The following is a 20,769-nucleotide window of genomic DNA, read 5'->3' on the forward strand; positions in this document are numbered from 1 at the left end:
GGTGATAGATGAGATCTAACATGTTCATTAGATTTATCTTTATTAAATGGTTGAGTGGTGTTGAATTGTTTCTCTACATAAAAAGGGGTTCGGTTACTTATAATCATTCGCTTGACATAAACCAATCATCGTTGATATCTTATTGCCATTGATTCATATGTGCTCAAACAATGATGTTTATCCTAAATGATAACCGATTCTTCTTACATAATCCCATGAGCTTTAACTGATTTATTCTGATGAATATGTTGGAATCGACTATTTAGTCGATCTCCTTTCATATCGGCTCTCATAGCTGCACATTCGGGATTGTCTGGCAACACCGGTAAGTTCCGCCCTTAATTACTGATGAACTTTCTCTCCTTGTCAATTGCAGGGTCAAATTGACTGGCACGTCTCGGGAGAATTGCGCAGGATCGACCATCCCTGCGCTGAAGCTAGACGGATCTGCTCCATCGAGCGGACCCTTCCGGCTTGCTGCATGTGTCCTCGGCATGGGACGAAAATTCTATGTCGACAGGTTGCTTATGTCAACCGTCTTGGAAAATTGGTGATTTCTAGGAGCGGTTTGTTAAGTCCACATTTCTAGAAATCGATTTTCAAGAGCGGTTGACTAAGTCATCCATCCTTAAAACGGGTTGTGGTACAAATAAATTCATATATTTTCAAATGAAGTTGGACGAAGATAAAATTTATATCAAAATTGTATAGATCGACAAGATCTAAAACTTTGTAGTTGATAAAATTTTTGTTTGAGATCGCTTAGGGTTGCAGATACATGAATTAAGTTTTTAGATTTTGAATTTTAAATTCTTGATTTTTTTCAAATGACCTTGGATAGAGACATGCTCTATACCAAAGTTGTAATTATCGATGAGATCTAAAACTTTGTAGTTGAAAATTTTCTCATTTAAAATTGTTTACTACAAGTTAAAATATTGATGACAAGATTCATACATGTTAGTACAAAAGGACTGTATCACACGTATAGCCACAAGTGATAGTGCAATTTGGTGGTGGGAGGTGGTACGCGCCAATTTTTTTTACGATCGAGGGAATGGTAGCGGTTTTTTAAACTTGCCCTGAACGTTTTTGATCGTTAGCAAAAAAACTAATTGTGTACTTATAAGGATGACAGACAATTTCTTGTACAAATTTGTCTATTTTGTTTGCGCAAAAACAAAATATTATAGACAACATATCTTTGAATAGCATACAACAGTCACACACGAGACAAGAAATAAGCTAAAATTCCATAAGAGCGATCTCTTAATTCACAGAAGAAAGACTGCTCGGACATTATATTATTTTAGAAGTCATTTTTCATCCAACCTACGCACGCATCGCTTGAGCCTTGAGCTTCTCGGCATCTGACATGAACCTTTGGAACGCAACGCGCGACGAACCACCGTCTTCCCATGCCGCAGCTGCCGCCTTGCTGAGCGCCGTCACCTGCGCCCTGAGCCGCTCCCCTTCCTCGGACTCCAGCACCATCCTCACCTTAGCCTCCACCTCCCCCGCCTTGACAAGCCCTTGCTGCCATCCTGCGACCTCCACTCCAATCCCGGCCTCCTCCACCATGAACACCTTGTTCATCTTCTGCTCCGCATATAATGGCCAACAGAGCATAGGCACACACGCTCTAATGCCTTCCAGCACAGAGTTCCACCCACAATGCGTCACGAACGCGCCTGTTGCTTTATGGTGGAGCACCTCCACCTGTGGCGCCCACAGCTTGAGGATGAGGCCGCGGCCGTTTATTCGGTCCAAGAACCCATCCGGCAGGAGCTCGTCGAGGTCTGGGTCGGTGCGGTGGTCGGACGGCCGCTCGGGGTCGTCGCTTGGAGGAGCTCGCACCACCCACAGGAACCGGTGGCCCGAATTCTCCAGGCCGACAGCGATTTCATTCAGCTGCTCCCTGGAGTGGTTGCCGGTGCCAATGCTTCCGAAGCAGAGGTAGACGACGCTGCGCTCCGGTTGCTCGTCGAGCCACGAGAGGCACTCATGCTTTTCTTTTTCCTTGCCAGCTCCGGCGAGCAAGGGCCCCACATAGTACACCGGCGGCGTTGCCGGGAGATGCCGCAGCCGCAGGTCCCCGAGAGCTTCCACCGCCCGAGTTTCCAATGACGTGAACGTGTTCACCAGGATGCCGTCTACTGCTTCCGGGATCCTGCGAAACCCGTCCATCATCACCTTGTATACCTCGCTCTCCGGATCCCGGAGTACCTCCTCGACAAGGTGAGACGCCGGCATGGGTGGGACTCCATGGAAGTTGAGAGGGGTGTCTCCTAGCTCCCTGAAGCTTGGTTGATCCTCCCTGCAAATCGTGGGAAGCTGGAGGAAGACGGCGACCGTAGAGGCATTCGTGGCGTAGAAGGAGTACGCCGGGATGCCGAGCTTCTTGGCGACGTCAAGCGCCCCGCTGGAAAACGCGTCCACGACCACGGCTTGGACACTGCCAAGAGGCATGGCGCAGAGGAAGCCGTGGAGGAGCTTGTTATAGCGGCTCACGAGGTCGAGGTACCTGAGGATAAACTGCGCGTCATGGATGACGGTGGGAGGGTCCTCGATCCGCGGCAGCTTGTGGAAGGCGACGAGAGGCTTCGATGCTGCGACGCGGCGGACGACGGCAGCGAAGGCGACGTCTTCTTTATCCGCAGGGTCGATAAGCGCCACCACGACTGCATACCCAGCGTCCAGGAGGACGTCGGCGAGCTGCATCATGGGGACGAAGTGGCTAACGGCAAGGGCGGGGTACAAAACCACAGTCTTCTTCATCGCTTCGTCTAGTTAGATCGAAATGGGGACAGAAAAATGCTGTGGCGACGAGTAGCCAAATAAAGTTAAGAGATATATAGATCGTTGAGACGTTGATGGCTAACCCGCCAGTAGACATATAAGTAAACGACATTTAATTTGATTCTATCTACTTTATGGTACAGTAGGTGGACATATAATTGATTCTACTTTATATTAAGGGGGTGTTTGGTTCTTTAGTCGCTCCTAAAATTTATGTCACATCAAATGTTTAGAGGCTAATAAGGAGCATTAAATATAAATTAATTACAAAACCAATTACATAGATGGAGGCTAATTTCCGAGATGAATTTTTTAAGCCTAATTAATCTATCATTAGCACATGTTTACTGTAGCACCACATTGTCAAATCATGGACTAATTAGGCTTAAAAGATTCGTCTCGCAAATTAGTCGTAAGTTGTGCAATTAGTTTCGTAATTAGTCTATATTTAATGCTCCATGCATGTGTCTAAACATTTGATGTGACAGAAATTTTAGGAGGAGTGGAAGGAACCAAACAGGCCCTAAGTATAGTGGGTGTACGTGATTGATGTGAAACTTGACCAACCAGAACATTATTGTATTCTAGCTACTTTATAGTACAGTTGTGGACATATAATTGATTCCACTTTACATACAGTATAGTGGGTGTATGTGATTGATGTGAAACTTGACCAACCAGAGCATTATTGTATGCTTATATATATGTGCCACTACGTCAGATTTGGACATCACTATCGTCCTCATCACTGCTGGATTTGTGACAACCAGCAGTGATGTACCTTCACTGTCGGTTATGAGTTTGAAAATAAAAAAAATAATTGAGGCTGGGCTAAAACCGATAGTGAAGGACCACATCACTACCGGTTTGTGGCTTGAACCGGCAGTGTTTTGGCGGTCACTCATCACTACCGGTTTAAGCCAAGAGCCGACAATGATTTAGATCTATCACTGTTGGTTCTAGCTAACAACCGACGGTGATAAATCTACAGCACAAAAAAGCTGCAGCCGTCCTCTTCTTCCTCCTCTCTTCCATCCCGAGAATAGAGGCGCACGTTTGGGCCCTTCCCTCTATTATTGCGTCTGCTCTTCACCATGAAGCTAGGGCTTGGATTTTGAAGAATAGCTTGATCTTTTTCTTTAAGGTTAGTAACAAATATCCACTTATTTGATTTTGTTGCTTAATTAGCTTCATTTTGATGGCTACATTGCTTGATTCCCATTCTAGTTCTTTCTTCATTCTAGAGAGCATTTTTCCAATTGGACATTTATGCAAGGCTCAAATTATGGTAAATCCATCATCCAAAAGGTTGGTGTCTATGAATATATTTAAATTCCTAGCTAATTATTACATGGTGGTCAAGATCATCATTGTTAGTATATGATGCTATAATTAGTTCTTAGAAGTAGAGTAGAATAGATGTTCTTTAGTATTGTACAATAATTGTTTTTTACTACGATTTTTAATTTACAAGGCCGGGGCTACCAATTTTAATTTTCCAATAATTAATGTATAATAATGTTTTACAAAAATGGTACTTTCGAGCTACAATTGTTGCTCATGAAGCTCGATTTCTTATTAATTCTTTGTAATTACTGTCTCAGTATTTTTTTGTGCAGAGATGGATCGAGAGTGGATGCATCTGTCCCGAACGGACAAGCGGTACATGCATAGCGTCAGCCAGTTTATCACCGATGCCAAAGCCCATGCTGGAAATAGGAACCATGTCTTCTGCCCATGCAAAGATTGCAAGAATCAAAGGAACTTTTGTCAAATTGAGTCTATACGATCGCACTTGATTACCAGGGGGTTCATGCCAAACTATATGATATGGACTATGTATGGTGAGGTTGGTGTGAATGTTCTGCAGGAAAACGATGATGATGTGGACATGCCTGACGTAGCCATCCACGATGCTGACGAGGAACCCGGTGTTAATACGGAATCTATGGCTATAGTTAATAATGTGTTTAGGAATACGCTGGCTGACGACATCGAGGATAACGATGGCATTTCTCAGCTGCTACGTAATGTAGAGACCGGATGTCTTAGTAAAATATAGCTGAGAAAGCTAGAGAAAATGAGACAAGATGGTAAAACAATATTGTATAGGAATTGTCCAATGACCAAACTGGAAGCCGACATCATGCTGTTAGAGTTCAAATCGATAAACGGATTGAGCGATAAAGGCTTCGATCAGTTATTAGGTATAATAAGAAAAATGCTCCTAGAAAAAACGAATTGCCAGAAAAGACATACTTGGCCAAGAAAATGATCTGCCTTATCGGCCTCGAGGTTGAAAAAATCCATGCGTGTTTCAATGATTGCATATTGTACCGTGGAGAAAAATACAAAGACTTGGACAAGTGCCCCAAGTGTGAAGCTCCACGGTATAAGGAAGAGCCGTCAGATGAGGGTACCAAGACCAGAGGAGGTCCTGTAAAGGTCGTTTAGTATTTCCCTATAGCTCCCCGGGTGCATAGGCTGTTTGCATGTGCAAAGTCAGCCAAGCTGTTGTGCTGGCATGGCGAAGAGCGTAAGAAAGATACAATGATGAGGCGCCCCGCCGATGGGCATGACTGGAGGACTGTCAATACTATGTTCTATAAGGACATCGGTGGAGAGGTAAGGCACATATAGTTTGCTTTGAGCATAGATGGGATGAATCCTTTCGACCAGGTTAGAAGCAATCATAGCACCTGGCCAGTGACGCTCTGTATATACAACATTCCACCTTAGGTCTATATGAAGCGGTCGTACATCCAGATGCCACTACTGATCCAAGGGCCAAGACAACCTCGGAATGACATCGATGTGTTTTTGGAACCAGTGATCGATGAACTAGTGGAGATGTTTGAAAAGGGAGTGTCGGATGTTTGGGACGAGTACAAAAAGGAACATGTCACAATCAAGGGAGTACTTATCGCTATAATCACCGACCTGTCAGGTCGAGGTTCGTTGTCTGGAGAGAAGACAAAAGGCTATACTGGATGTGTCGAGTGCTTGGACGACACCGATGCGGTAAATCTGCCAAATAACTCAAAGATTGTTTATATGGGACACCGTAGGTTCCTACCTAAGGATCACCCTTACCGTAGGAACAGAAAAGATTTCAATGGTACTATTGAGAAACGCTTAGCTCCAAAATATCGAGATGGGCCTGCGATACTTTGAGAACTCAACAAACTGGAGGTTGTCCTTGGGAAGGGGGACAATGCAGTAGTAGTGCCTGATGGAAGCGTTTGGAAGAAAAAATTAGTTTTCTGGAAACTACCTTACTGGTCATTTCTGAGTGTACGCCACTGTCTTGATCCCATGCACATCACTAAAAACGTGTGCGCTAACACTCTTAACACCTTGATGGACACCGAGGGGACATCGAAGGATTCACTAGCCACACGCCTATACATGCAACTCTTGGGAATCAAGGAGTTGCATCCCGTGGAGCTAGAGAATGGCCAGTTCAAACTTCTGGTTACGTCATGGACATTGAAGAAGGAAGAAAAGCGTGCGCTTATTTCTTTCTTCAATGAACTCAAAGTCCCGACGGGCTACTGTGCGAACCCGAAGAGGCTAGTGAACATGAGAGAACTCAAGTTCAACTATGGCCCTATGAAGGCCCATGACTATCATGTCATTATGACTCAGCTGCTCCCTGTTGCCCTGTGTGGTATCCTCCCCCCAAAGGTCCACGCCCCAATCATAAAGCTTTGCTCGTTCTTCAACGCAATCTCAAAAAAGGTCATTGATGTGTCCACGCTAGAGCAGCTATAGCGAGACATAGCCGAAACTCTCGTTAGGCTTGAGATGCATTTCCCACCGACTTACTTTGATATCTCATTGCATCTGCTCATTCATCTTGTTAACCAAATTAGAGCCCTTGGCCTAATGTACCTGCATCAGATGTTCCCTTTTAAAAGATTGATGAAAGTTTTTAGGAGGTATATTAGGAACAGATTTAGGCCAGAAGGGGGCATGGTTGAAGGATGGTCAATGGAGAAGGCCATTGAGTTCTGCACATATTATCTGGACATCAATAGGGTTGGAGTTCCAGAATCTCCTCACGAGGGAAGACTACGTGGCAAAGGAACGATCGGGGAGAAATCTGTTATAGTAGATGACCCTATTTCTTTCAGACAGGCACAGTTCATTGTTCTACAACAAGCTGAGGGTGTGATACCATACATTGATGAGCACAGGCAATCGCTGCAAACTCTATATCCGAGCAGGTCACAGGCTTGTCTAGATAAAAAAACATAAGGAGGAATTTGTCAACCGGTTGCGACGTCGCTTGCTAGGAATAAAGTTGGGTAATCAACTGGATGCCTTAGCCAAGGGACCTTCAAGTACATATCTTAAGTACCAAGGGTATGAGATCAATGGATTCACATTTTACACAAAAAAGCAAGATGGAAAGAGCACATACCAAAATTGTGGTGTTCGTTTTGATGCTCACAACAAAAACGACAACGTGCAGGCGACATACTATGGTTTCATAGAGGAGATATGGGAGCTAGCCTACGATCCATTGAAGGTAGCTCTTTTTCGCTGCCAGTGGGTCTGGCTCGAGGAAATCAACACTGACAGCGAAGGGTTCACTACCGTTGATCTCACTAAGACTGCATACAGAGACGACCCCTTCGACCTTGAAAGAGATGTTATGCAAGTCTTCTATGCAAGGGACAACAAGACAAAAGGAAGGCTAAAAGTAGTCCTAGAAGGGAAAAGGAAGATTGTCGGTGTCGATGGAGTGATGGACGAAGAAGACTACATGGGCTATCAGGAAATGCCTCCATTTAGGGTGAACGTACCCCTACCTATCCTTGAAGAGGATGACGAACCTGCTTACGTACGGCTTGATCACAATGAGGCCCTCATTGTTGATGCACCTAAAGATAGATAGATTATTGTTAACTATGTAATCATTATGCAGACGTTGTATCAGTAATTCGCACTAAATATCTAATTTATATTTTGTGCGTATCTCTATAATTTAATTATTGACTATGTAATCAAATATTGAGATGATGTTCACAAACTCTATTATTTGATAATTATAGACCATTAATTAATTATCATAGAATTAAACAATCAAGACACAAATTTTTGTGTTATTTTAGAATATAAACTAACTGTATTATTTCTATTAATAAATAAATAAAGAAAAGCAAACTAACCGAACTCCCTATCCTAGCTCAGCGGTTAAGGCCGCGCACTCTGTACTCTGAGACCCGCGCTCGAATCCCAGGCGGGCCTAACTTTTTTGATTTTGCATTTATTATTTAGTAGTGCATTACGACGGGATAAAAGAAAAAAATAAAACCAATCTAAACGAACTCCCTATCCTAGCTCAGCGGTTAAGGCCGCGCACTCTCGACCCCGCGACCCGCGCTCGAATCTCAAGCGGGCCAAATTTTTTTTATTTTTCAACCAAGCACTTGGAACCAAGGAGCAACCTGGTCGCACTAGAGGAACCGGTGTTGTTTCTTGGAAACTAGCATTCCCCCAAGAATTTAACACTTATCGGAGCCACTCGAGGGGTAGAGCGGATCAGGAGGCAGAGTATTTAAGGAGACTAAAAGAGATGGAAGACAGAATGGACGCATGGATTGACGCGACTGTTGAAGCATGAGTGAAAGCTCTAGTTTGGTTTTGGTGAATTGATGAAACCCTAAGTGCTAACCTAGTTTATCAAGTGATCATGAGATAGGTAGCATACTCCAAGTGGTGAAGCAAATAAAGATCATAGCATGATGATGATGATGGCATGGTGATGATCAAGTGCTTCGACTTGGAAAGAAGAAAGAGAAAAACAAAAAGCTCAAGGCAAAGGTATATTTTGTAGGAGCTATTTTGTTTTGGTGATCAAGATACTTAGAGAGTGTGATCACATTTAGGTTTGATAGCTGTACTATTAAGAGGGGTGAAACTCGTATCAAAATGCGGTTATCAAAGTGCCGCTAGATGCTCTAACTCATTGCATATGCATTTAGGATCTAGTGGAGTGATAACACCCTTGAAAATGTTTGTGAAAATATGCTAACACATGTGCACAAGATGACACACTTGGTGGTTGGCATATTTGAGCAAGGGTGAAGAAGTTAGAGGTGAAGAGGAGTTAGTCTTGCTGGTCGTTGAGTGACTGGACGCTGGTCAAAGAGGGACCGGTGCGTCCGGTCAAGTGTGACAGCGTAGACGCCGACATCGGTCATCGACGACCGGACGCTGGGTCTTGGACTGACCAGACGCTGTGGTCCAGTGTCCGGTCGTGTTGACCAACAGCGCAGAATGGAGTCAACAAGTGACAAGATGCTGGCTATGTTCGGTCAAGCATGACCAGACGCGTCCAGTCATGAAATATCGTTTCTGGAACCTTACTCGAAACGACCGGACGCTGGAGGCTCAGAGTCCAGTCAGTTTGTGCGCAGCGTCCTGTCAGCAGACGACCGTTGAAATCTGACGAACAGTATTTGAAGCAGGGGACACGTGGCGCGAATCATGTGACCGGACGCTGAGGGCCAGTGTCCGGTCGATCGGACCGGAGCATCCGGTCACCCCACGTTGTGCCCAGTGAAGGGGTACAACAGCTCTATTTCATGGAGGCTTCTATTTAAGCCCCATGGCCGGTTCAAGCTCACTCTCTTGGCCATTTTGCATTGACATAGCAACCTTGTGAGCTTAGCCAAAGCCCTCCCACTCATCTCCATCATTGATTCATCATCTTTGTGAGATTGGGAGAGAATCCAAGTGCATTGCTTGAGTGTTTGCATCTAGAGGCACTTCGTGTTCATGTTTTGCTATGGGATTCGCTTGTTAGTCTTGGTAGTTGCCGCCACCTAGACGGCTTGGAGTAGCGAGGATCGTCGAGTGGAGGGTGGTGATTGTCTCCGGCTCCGATCGTGGTGATTGTGAGGGGTTCTTGACCTTTCCCTGGCGGAGAGCCAAAAGGTACTCTAGTGGATTGCTCGTGGCTTGTGTGATCCTCATCTTGTGTTGGTTGTGCGGCACCCTATTAAGGGTTTGGCATGTGATGCCAATTAGCGCGTGAACCTCCAAGTCAGTGAATCGCCACAACGAGGAGTAGCTTGCCGACAAGCAAGTGAACCTCGATAAAAATCATTGTGTTCATCCTTTGATTCCAAGGTGATTGGTCTTCATTGATATTGATTCTTGTGATTGATTGGTTCACTCCTCAACATGGCGGTATAACTATCTTGCTCTCTCCCTTTAAATTACCGCAAACTAGTTGTCAAGCTCTTTAGTGTAGCTAGTTGTGAGAGCTTGTTAGTTTGGTTAGTGTGGCTCTTTAGTTAGCCTTTGAGAGCACACTAACTTAGCATAGTGACATTGCTATTGTGTGGATAGAAACTATATAAACTAGAATTGTGTTAGGTGGCTTGCATTTTTAGTAGGCTAGTGCAACACTTGCTTCGCCTCATAATTATCTAACCGGTTTAATTAAGTGTTGTTGTAGAAATTTTTATTAGGCTATTCACCCCCCCCCTCTAGCCATTAGAACCTTTCAAGTGGCATCGGAGCCGAGGTCACCGTTATTTGAGGTTTAACAACCTTCGGTGTATAAATGGCTCAAATCAACAACACCAAGAAGCCACCCCAATTTGATGGCTCAAATTATCCCTATTGGAAGGCTAAGATGACAACATATATCAAGTCAATCAATAGGAAGATTTGGAAAGTGGTAGAAACAAAGATTGAGATAGAAGATGAAGAGGCTCCCACCGCCGCCGAAGAAATACTTCTCCAAAACAATGACATGGCTCTTAGTGCCATCCATGATGCTTTGGATGAGAGAACCTTTGAGCAAATCAAGAACATTGAGAGAGCTCATGAGGCATGGAAGATGTTGGAAGAGTCATTTGAGGGCACTCAAGCCGTGAAGGGTGCAAAGGCATATATTCTCAAAGAAAAGTTTGCAAGCTTCAAGATGAAGGAAGATGAGAGTGTGCCGGACATGTTCCATCGAATGGAAGTGATCGTCAATGATCTCAAAGCACTTGGTAAAAAGATAGAGGACAAGGACTTCTCTAATAAGTTCTTGAGATGTTTACCCGCAAGATTTGGCATGTTGGTCACCTTGCTAGTGAGGACCAGGTTGGACACAATGACACCAAACCAAATATTGGGAGATATTATGACCGATGATGCTTATAGAGATGATGATGAGAAGGAAGAAAAGAGGGAGAAGAAAGATGAGAAGAAGGATGACAAGAAGAAGAGCGTGGCATTCAAGGCCACATCATCCAAGAGCAAAGACAAGCAAGAAACATCAAGTGAAGAAGATGATTCATGGGATGATGATGATGATGATGAGAAGATGGCTCTCTTTGTCAAGAGATTTGGCAAGTTCATGGTGAAGAAGGGCTATCATGCTAGAATAAAGAAGTCTTCATCCAAGAACAAAGAAGAGTCAAGAAGGTGCTTCAAATGTGGAAGCAAAGATCATTTTGTTGCTCAATGTCCATACAATAGCGACAATGATGATGACAACAACAAGAACAAGAAGAAGGACAAGAAGGAAAAGAAAGAGAAGAAGGACAAGATGGCCTTCAAGAAGAAGAAGGGTGGTTCATATGTGGTCACTTGGGATAGTGATGCTTCCTCAAGTGATGATGATGACGATAGTGATGATAACAAGACCACCAAGAAGGTTCTTGCAAGCATTGCTATCAATGAGAAGCCTTCTCTCTTCGACTCTTCATCATGCTTCATGGCTAAGGCCACTAAGGTACAAACTTGTGATGATGAAAGTGATGAAGAACATGATGATGAAAATGAAAAAGAAAATAATAATGATAGTGATAGTGATGATGATGAACCTACTAAGGATGAACTATTCGACATGCTAGAAGATGCTAAAGAACATTTTGACATTAAGAGAAGAGAATGCAAGAGCTTGAATAAGGAGGTAAAAGCCCTTAAGCAAGCCCTTGATTTGCTCAAAGCAACTCATGAGAGGCTAGAGGAAGCCCATGAGAAGCTTGGCATGGCTCACAAAAAGCTTGAAAAGGCTCATTCTTCTTTGCTTAATGAACAACATAAGAACAAGCATGTTGAAACTTGCAATGTAGGTTTAAGTTGTGATATAATTGATGAATCACTATCTATGCCTATCATTGTTGCTCCCACTAACCCTTCTTATAGTACTTCCACTTCCACCTCATCTATTAGTAATGGTCTCACTTGTGATGCCTCACTAGTGGTTGAGAATGAGAATCTCAAGAAGAAGGTTAACAAGCTCACTCACACCTTGGCTAAGGCTTATGGTGGTGAGGACCGCTTGCTTATGCGCTTGGGTAGTCAAAGAGCTTCTCTCTACAAAGAGGGATTGGGCTATACCCCCAAGAAAGGCAAGGCGGCCTTTGCTCCTCACAAGACTAGTTTTGTGAAGAATAATGGTCGGTTTTGCACTAGTTGCAAGCAAGTTGATCATGTAGAGCATGAGTGCAAGAACAAAAGCAAAAATGCTAATGTATCCTCCATTAAGCTTGATTCTTTCTATGTGCTTACTAAGGGTACAAATGGTGTGAAGGCTAAGTTCATTGGTAAACCATGGATGGGCTTAAAGAAGAAAGCCATTTGGGTACCAAAAAGCTTAGTGACTAACCTTCAAGGACCCAAGTAAGTTTGGGTACCTAAAAAGAATTGATCTTCTTTTGTAGGTCAATTACAAAGCCGGAGGAAGGCATTGGGTTCTTGATATCAACACATGACCAGTGATGCAAGAATGTTCAACTCAATCAACACCAATGGGAATGATGGTTATGATAGTATCACATTTGGTGACAATGGCAAAGGCAAGGTCAAAGGGCTTGGTAAGATTGCAATATCCAATGACATGAGCATATCCAATGTGTTGCTAGTAGAGAGCTTAAACTTTAATTTGCTATCCGTGGCTCAATTGTGTGATCTTGGATTCAAATGCACATTTGGGGTAGATGATGTAGAGATCATAAATGTAGATGGCTCTAACTTGATCTTCAAAGGCTTTAGATATGAAAATCTATACTTGGTTGATTTCAATGCTAGTAAAGCTAAATTATCTACATATTTGTTCACTAAGTCTAGCATGGGTTGGTTATGGCATAGAAGGCTTGGTCATGTTGGAATGAAACAATTGAATAGATTGATTAAGCATGACTTAGTTAAAGGTTTAAAAGATGTTGTGTTTGAAAAGGATAAGCTTTGTAGCTCTTGTCAAGCTGGCAAACAAGTTGGAAACACCCATCCTAAGAAAAGCATGATGAGCACTAGTAAAGCATTTGAGTTATTGCACATGGATTTGTTTGGGCCAACACAATACACTAGCATTAGTGGTAACAAATATGGCTTTATGATAGTGGATGATTACACTAGATACACATGGGTATTCTTTCTAGTGGACAAAAGTGATGTGTTTGCAACATTCAAATCATTTGTCAAGGGCATTCACAATGAGTTTGAAACAACCATCAAGAGAGTTAGAAGTGACAATGGTAGTGAGTTCAAGAACACTAGAATTGATGAGTTGTGTGATGAATTTGAAATTAGACATTAATTCTCGGCCAAGTACACACCTCAATCAAATGGCCTTGTTGAGAGAAAGAATAGAACACTCATTGATATGGCAAGGTCTATGCTTAGTGAGTACAATGTGAGTCAATCCTTTTGGGCCGAAGCTATCAACATGACTTGCTATTGTAGCAACCGCCTCTATTGTCACCGATTGAAAGAGAAGACACCATATGAGCTCTTGAATGGTAGAAAGCCCAACATTGCATATTTTTGGGTCTTTGGTTGCAAGTGCTATATCTTGAAGAAAGGCACTAGATTGGGCAAGTTTGACAAGAAATGTGATGAGGGATTCCTACTTGGATATTCCACTACAAGCAAAGTATAAAGAGTTTGGAATTTGGATAGTGGTACTCTTGAGGAAGTTCATGATGTTGAATTTAATGAAACCAAGGGTTCACAAGTAGAGAATGAGAACTTGGAAGATGTTAGAGGCATTCAACTTTCAAATGCCATAAAGAACATAGATATTGGTGAATTGAGGCCTAGGCAAGTGAATGATGATGAAGATGATCAAGTGCAAGTGCTCTCTAACTCAAATGTGCAAGATGATACAAATCAAGCTAGTACAAGTGGCACTCATGATAATGAATAAGATCAAGTGGCTAGTACATCATCTCTACCCAATGATCAAGCAAGTGCAAGCAATCAAGTTTCAATCCTCCAACCAACCAATGTTGCAAGGGATCATCCATTGGACACCATAATTGGATATATTTCTAGAGGTGTGCAAACAAGGTCAAGATTAGCTTTATTTTGTGAGCATTTCTCATTTGTGTCATCCATTGAACCAAAGAAGATAGATGAAGCATTGAAGGATGTTGATTGGGTGAATGCTATACATGAAGAATTGAATAACTTCACAAGAAATCAAGTATGGGAATTAGTAGAAAGACCAAAGGGACACAATGTGATTGGAACCAAATGGGTCTTTAGAAACAAGCAAGATCAAGATGGGATAGTTGTAAGGAACAAAGCAAGATTGGTAGCACAAGGCTATACACAAGTTGAGGGTCTTGACTTTGGAGAAACATATGCCCCAGTTGCTAGATTGGAAGAAATTAGAATCTTGCTAGCCTATGCTTGTGCCCACAACATCAAACTCTATCAAATGGATGTTAAGAGTGCATTTCTCAATGGCTACATCAATGAAGAAGTATATGTTGAGCAACCTCCCGGTTTTGAAAATGATAAGAAGCCCAACCATGTATACAAGTTGAAGAAGGAATTGTATGGCTTGAAGCAAGCACCTAGAGCATGGTATGAGAGATTGAGGGACTTCCTACTCTCTAAAGGGTTCACAATGGGCAAGGTTGATACTACTCTTTTCATCAAGAAGATTGGAAAAGATCTATTTGTGTTGTAAATCTATATTGATGATATCATATTTAGATCAACCAATCAAGACTTTTGTGATGAGTTTGGAAAGATGATGGCTAATGAGTTTGAGATGTCCATGATTGGAGAGTTGAGTTACTTCCTTGGTCTTCAAATCAAGCAATTGAAGAATGGTACATTTGTGAGTCAAGGCAAGTACATCAAGGACATGATCAAGAAGTTTGGATTGAATGATAGTAAAGCCATTAGCACACCAATAGGAACCAATGGCAACTTGGATAGTGATGCAAGTGGAAATATGGTGGATCAAAAGTTGTATCGGTCTATGATTGGAAGCTTACTCTACGTGACCGCATCAAGGCCGGATGTCATGTTTAGTGTATGCATATGTGCAAGATTTCAAGCCTCACCAAGAGAAAGTCATTTGAAGGCTACAAAGAGGATATTGAAGTACTTGAAGCATACACCAAATATTGGTTTGTGGTATCCCAAATGAGCAAAGTTTGAGTTAGTTGGTTACTCCGACTTGGATTATGCGGGATGCAAGGTTGAAAGGAAGAGCACCTCAGGCACATGTCAATTGTTAGGAAGATCACTTGTTTCATGGTCATCAAAGAAGCAAAATAGTGTTGCATTATCTACCGCCGAAGCCGAATACATATCCGCCGGTAGTTTGTTGTGCACAAGTACTTTGGATGAAGGCCACTTTGAATGATTTTGGAATCAAGTTCAAGAAAGTGCCATTGCTATGTGACAATGAGAGTGCAATCAAGTTGACAAACAATCCAGTTCAACATGCAAGAACAAAGCACATTGATGTCCGCCACCATTTCATAAGAGATCACCAACAAAAAGGGGACATTTGCATTGAGAGTATAGGCACTGAAGATCAACTTGCCAATATATTCACCAAGCCATTGGATGAGAAAAGGTTTTGCAAGCTAAGGAATGAGTTGAACATATTGGATTTCTCAAATATGTGTTGATGCACCCCCCACTTATATGACATGCCTCTCCTTTGAGCAATCCAAGGTAAAAGTTGATTGGCATGGCATACATCCTTGCTAAGGACACGTCTAGTGCATCTAGTCATTTCTCCATTTTATTAGGCTCATTCATGAAAATCAAATGAATTTGATGTTTATATGGTATCACTATTGCTTCTATGCTTGACTTGATCTAGTGATAGCATATGACTTGTTTGGGGGCTTGTAAACCTAGTGTTTAATCTAGAAAATGAGCTTTAAGTATTTAACTCAACATGGTATAAGATAACCCTTATTTGGAGGTGTGAAGAAGCTTGTCCTTGGATCAAACTGAGTTAAATATCTTTGGCAAATATTCTAGTTTGAACCAAATTTGGGAAAATGATCCTCACCCTATTGATTGACTTTGATAATCTCGACCCTACAAATGGTATTATCTACATTTTGAACCTTTGTGGCCATTGATGACAAAGGGGGAGAAATTAGTGTACAAAGATAGTAAAAAAGGGGGAGAAAAATATTAGTGATATTAATACATGGGGAGAACTTGACATAGGGGGAGAAATATGACAAAGGAAAGGGATCAATTAAAATTTTGAGCACACAAGTAGGGAGAGCAAGCTCATGAACTTATATGGTGCATTTGAATGTGCATTTCATATGATTGCTTGCATGGCATAAGTTCTAAATTTAAAATATCCATGCTTGTGTGATGTATGCTAGTTGTAAGATTGAATGATGAAATGAAATCACTAGAGAACTTTCATTTCCATGTAAGTTTTTACAAGTGGTATTTAGCTATCTTTTCAAAGTATTTTTCAAGTGGTATCTAGCTAACCATGGTGCTAAGGATGGTATAATGGTGCACTCCGATTGGTATCACGCTTCAAAGGTCCATCTTTTATACCTTATAATCATTTGGTAGACATTGACTCCTATATTTCCTATCTAAGCATATGTGTAAGCTACAATCCAAACTCTTAGCACATATATAGGGGGAGCAATTGCTACTATTTGGGGTTCATGAAACTTGTCCATATCCCTTTACACATAGTAAATATGCTTGGGCAAGCAACATGGATTCAATTGAATTTCAATTCATATCTTTGTGTAAGGGTTGTCATTAATTACCAAAAAGGGGGAGATTGAAAGCTCTAGTTTGGTTTTGGTGAATTGATGAAACCCTAAGTGCTAACCTAGTTTATCAAGTGATCATGAGATAGGTAGCATACTCCAAGTGGTGAAGCAAATGAAGATCATAGCATGATGATGATGATGGCATGGTGATGATCAAGTGCTTCGACTTGGAAAGAAGAAAGAGAAAAACAAAAAGCTCAAGGCAAAGGTATATTTTGTAGCAGCTATTTTGTTTTGGTGATCAAGACATTTAGAGAGTGTGATCACATTTAGGTTTGATAGCCATACTATTAAGAGGGGTGAAACTCGTATCAAAATGCGGTTATCAAAGTGCCACTAGATGCTCTAACTCATTGCATATGCATTTAGGATCTAGTGGAGTGCTAACACCCTTGAAAATGTTTGTGAAAATATGCTAACACATGTGCACAAGATGACACACTTGGTGGTTGGCATATTTGAGCAAGGGTGAAGAAGTTAGAGGTGAAGAGGAGTTAGTCTTGCTGGTCGTTGAGTGACTGGACGCTGGTCAAAGAGGGACCAGTGCGTCCGGTCAAGTGTGACAGCATAGACGCCGACATCGGTCATCGACGACCGGATGTTGGGTCTTGGACTGACCAGACGCTGTGGTCCAGTGTCCAGTCGTGTTGACCAACAGCGCAGAATGGAGTCAACAAGTGACAGGATGCTGGCTATGTCCGGTCAAGCATGACCAGACACGTCCGGTCGTGAAATATCGTTTCTAGAACCTTACTGGAAACGACCGGACGCTGGAGGCTCAGAGTCCGGTCAGTTTGTGCGCAGCGTCCGGTCAGCAGACGACCATTGAAATCTGACGAACAGTATTTGAAGCAGGGGACACGTGGCTTGAATCACGTGATCGGACGCTGAGGGCCAGTGTCCGGTCGATCGGACCGGAGCGTCCGGTCACCCCGCGTTGTGCCCAGTGAAGGGGTACAACGGCTCTATTTCGTGGGGGCTTCTATTTAAGCCCCATGGCCGGTTCAAGCCCACTCTCTTGGCCATTTTGCATTGACATAGCAACCTTGTGAGCTTAGCCAAAGCCCTCCCACTCATCTCCATCATTGATTCATCATCTTTGTGAGATTGGGAGGAATCCAAGTGCATTGCTTGAGTGTTTGCATCTAGAGGCACTTGGTGTTCATGTTTCGCTGCGGGATTCGCTTGTTACTCTTGGTGGTTGCCGTCACCTAGACGGCTTAGAGCAGCGAGGATCATTGAACGGAGGGTGGTGATTGTCTCCGGCTCCGATCATGGTGATTGTGAGGGGTTCTTGACCTTTCCCCGGCGGAGAGCCAAAAGGTACTCTAGTGGATTACTCGTGGCTTGTGTGATCCTCATCTTGTGTTGGTTGTGCGGCACCCTATTGAGGGTTTGGCATGTGATGCCAATTAGCGCGTGAACCTCCAAGTCAGTGAATCGCCACAACGAGGAGTAGCTTGCCGGCAAGCAAGTGAACCTCGGTAAAAATCATTGTGTTCATCCTTTGATTCCGAGGTGATTGGTCTTCATTGATATTGATTCTTGTGATTGATTGGTTCACTCCTCAACACGGCGGTATAACTATCTTGCTCTCTCCCTTTACATTACCGCAAACTAGTTGTCAAGCTCTTTAGTGTAGCTAGTTGTGAGAGCTTGTTAGTTTGGTTAGTGTGGCTCTTTAGTTAGCCTTTGAGAGCACACTAACTTAGCATAGTGACATTGCTATTGTGTGGATAGAAACTATATAAACTAGAATTATGGTAGATGGCTTGCATTTTTAGTAGGCTAGCGCAACACTTGCTTCGCCTCATAATTATCTAACCGGTTTGATTAAGTGTTGTTGTAGAAATTTTTATTAGGCTATTCACCCCCTCCCTCTAGCCATTAGGACCTTTCAACGAGTCCAGCAAATTTTGCTGTCCAAGGGGTCAGGAGTACCATAAAACCCTACTCCTACTGTCTTTAGCCCATAGTTTAGGGGTCGCAGGAGCTACAGATCGACCCCGCTCGACGAAGAAGATGCGAATGTGCCTCATCTAGTGGATGGCATCACTGAACCCGTCAATGTCAAGTTGTACATCCGTTAGGAATGGACAAAGGACAAGGTGGCACTCGGCCAGGCCTGGCCTGCGGGAGACGGGACCATTAATGGCCGCCTAATTCCACAAGGGTACGCTCGCATCACCATTGACAGAATACTTGATAAGAGGTATAACAAGATACACATTGAGTACCCCACAGAGGAAGACTGGCCGAAACTTGGTCATAACAAGGGCTCTCAAGTGGCCTGGCGCAAGCGCTTCATTAAGCTTGACCACCAATTGTCCTCTAATGATGAGGACGACTGCGAGTCTTCGCCCACCCGCGATGATCACTCACCATCTCCCAACAGAGATCACTCTCCTCCTCATCCTTTGCCATCACCACCGAGAAGACAGAGGTCTCCTTCTATTCCTCCTCGTCCGACTCCATCTTCATCAGCCCCGAGAAAAGAGAAGACTCCTCCTCCTCCTCCATTTTCATCAGCCCCAGAAAAACAGAATTTTGGTCGTCATCCTCCTCCTCCTCCACCACCTCAGCCCAAAATAAGATCAAAGGCATCCTCGCAGTCGCAGAAAAGGTCCTTGAATTCGGTCGCTAATGCTCCCAAAGTGGACCAACAAAAAAGAAAAAGACCGTTCAGTGGCAGCATTACAAACTTGATGGAAGGAAAATTTACAGCACACATCTCGAAGGAAGATTATGTTAGTTTCTTCAATCTCTGTGCCTCACTGCCTCCGTGTTTGTTGAAGTCCGAATTCGAAAGGCAAACATAGAATCAGTACGCTACAATAAGAGCCGATGAAATACACAATGAAGATACAAAAGTACGTCGAAGACAACCCCGAATTAACCATGGAAGATGCTGTGAACATCTATTATGATGTACAAGGGACGGGAACATCGGCAATGAAGTATGAAAGGGGCAATCTTTTGGTTTCCGATGACGAGTATAAAAATTTGACAACATATATGCACCAGTTGCATGAATATTACATGGCTCAAGCAACAGAGACGGCGGACTTTGGTTTTGAGGTTATTATTCGTTCACCACATGTTTTTCATTATCCTGAAGAAGAGAAGTTCGATGTCGAGTAGGAGTGCTTGTTCTAGCTATACCAGAAACGCTCTCTCGATTCACAAATGTTGACGCTGTGGACTATGTAAGTACCCTACACGCACGATATTATAATTAACTACTCTCTTGAGACATAAATTGTTAACTTTTGACCAATTCCCATAATTTTATGTAGGTGTATAGCAAAATTTTGCATACTAAAAAGCAAATGGGATAACATAGGCTTCTTGGACCCCTTGCGAGCCAATGAGAAGACATGTTTAGGCCTCCATGGATGTGACATGGAAGACTTGAAAGAGAGATTGATTGCTGTTTTCGATGAATTCAAGATGAAGAACAAACCCCACATACTTCTAGCCTACAACTGCGAGTATGTGTTCTCGGCTTTTAATTTTATGCTTCTTTTTCGTTAAGATTATTTGATAATTAGAATTCTGTGATTGCAGCAACCATTTCGTCTTTATTTGTGTCAATCTTGCTAAAAATCTGATCGAGGTGTGGGACTCGAAGAAAAAACCATTTCATCATCTGAATGCACTGGTGGCAGTACTGAATTAGTAAGTGATCCTAATAACATATTATTTTCTAGCCACACATACCGCTTTCTAATGTTTCTCCTTTTAATGTTGCATAGTGTCCGAAGATGACATATCGGTGGGACGCAGGTCCCATTCAAGGTTGTCGAAATGGAGGGAAAGTACCTAAAATAGCCAGCGGAAAATAATGAATGCGGGTTTTATGTAATGTGGGCAATGCTTCGCTGCATCGGCGGGAAATCGGAAGAAGCAGATAAGTTGGTGTGTATAATCCCCATTTCAT

General features: G+C 42.8%; 1 protein-coding gene across 1 annotated transcript; it reads right to left on the reverse strand.

The window, feature by feature from the left end:
• Window positions 1-1,251: 1,251 nt before the first annotated feature.
• On the reverse strand, window positions 1,252-2,849 carry LOC136512168 (UDP-glycosyltransferase 88B1-like). Its single transcript, XM_066506149.1, has one exon. The coding sequence runs from the start codon at window positions 2,776-2,778 to the stop codon at window positions 1,333-1,335; it is 1,446 nt and encodes a 481-aa protein (XP_066362246.1). The 5' UTR covers window positions 2,779-2,849; the 3' UTR covers window positions 1,252-1,332.
• Between the last annotated feature and the right edge of the window lie 17,920 nt (window positions 2,850-20,769).

This window comes from Miscanthus floridulus, chromosome 16 (genome assembly GCF_019320115.1).
Source record: "Miscanthus floridulus cultivar M001 chromosome 16, ASM1932011v1, whole genome shotgun sequence".
NCBI lineage: Eukaryota > Viridiplantae > Streptophyta > Magnoliopsida > Poales > Poaceae > Miscanthus > Miscanthus floridulus.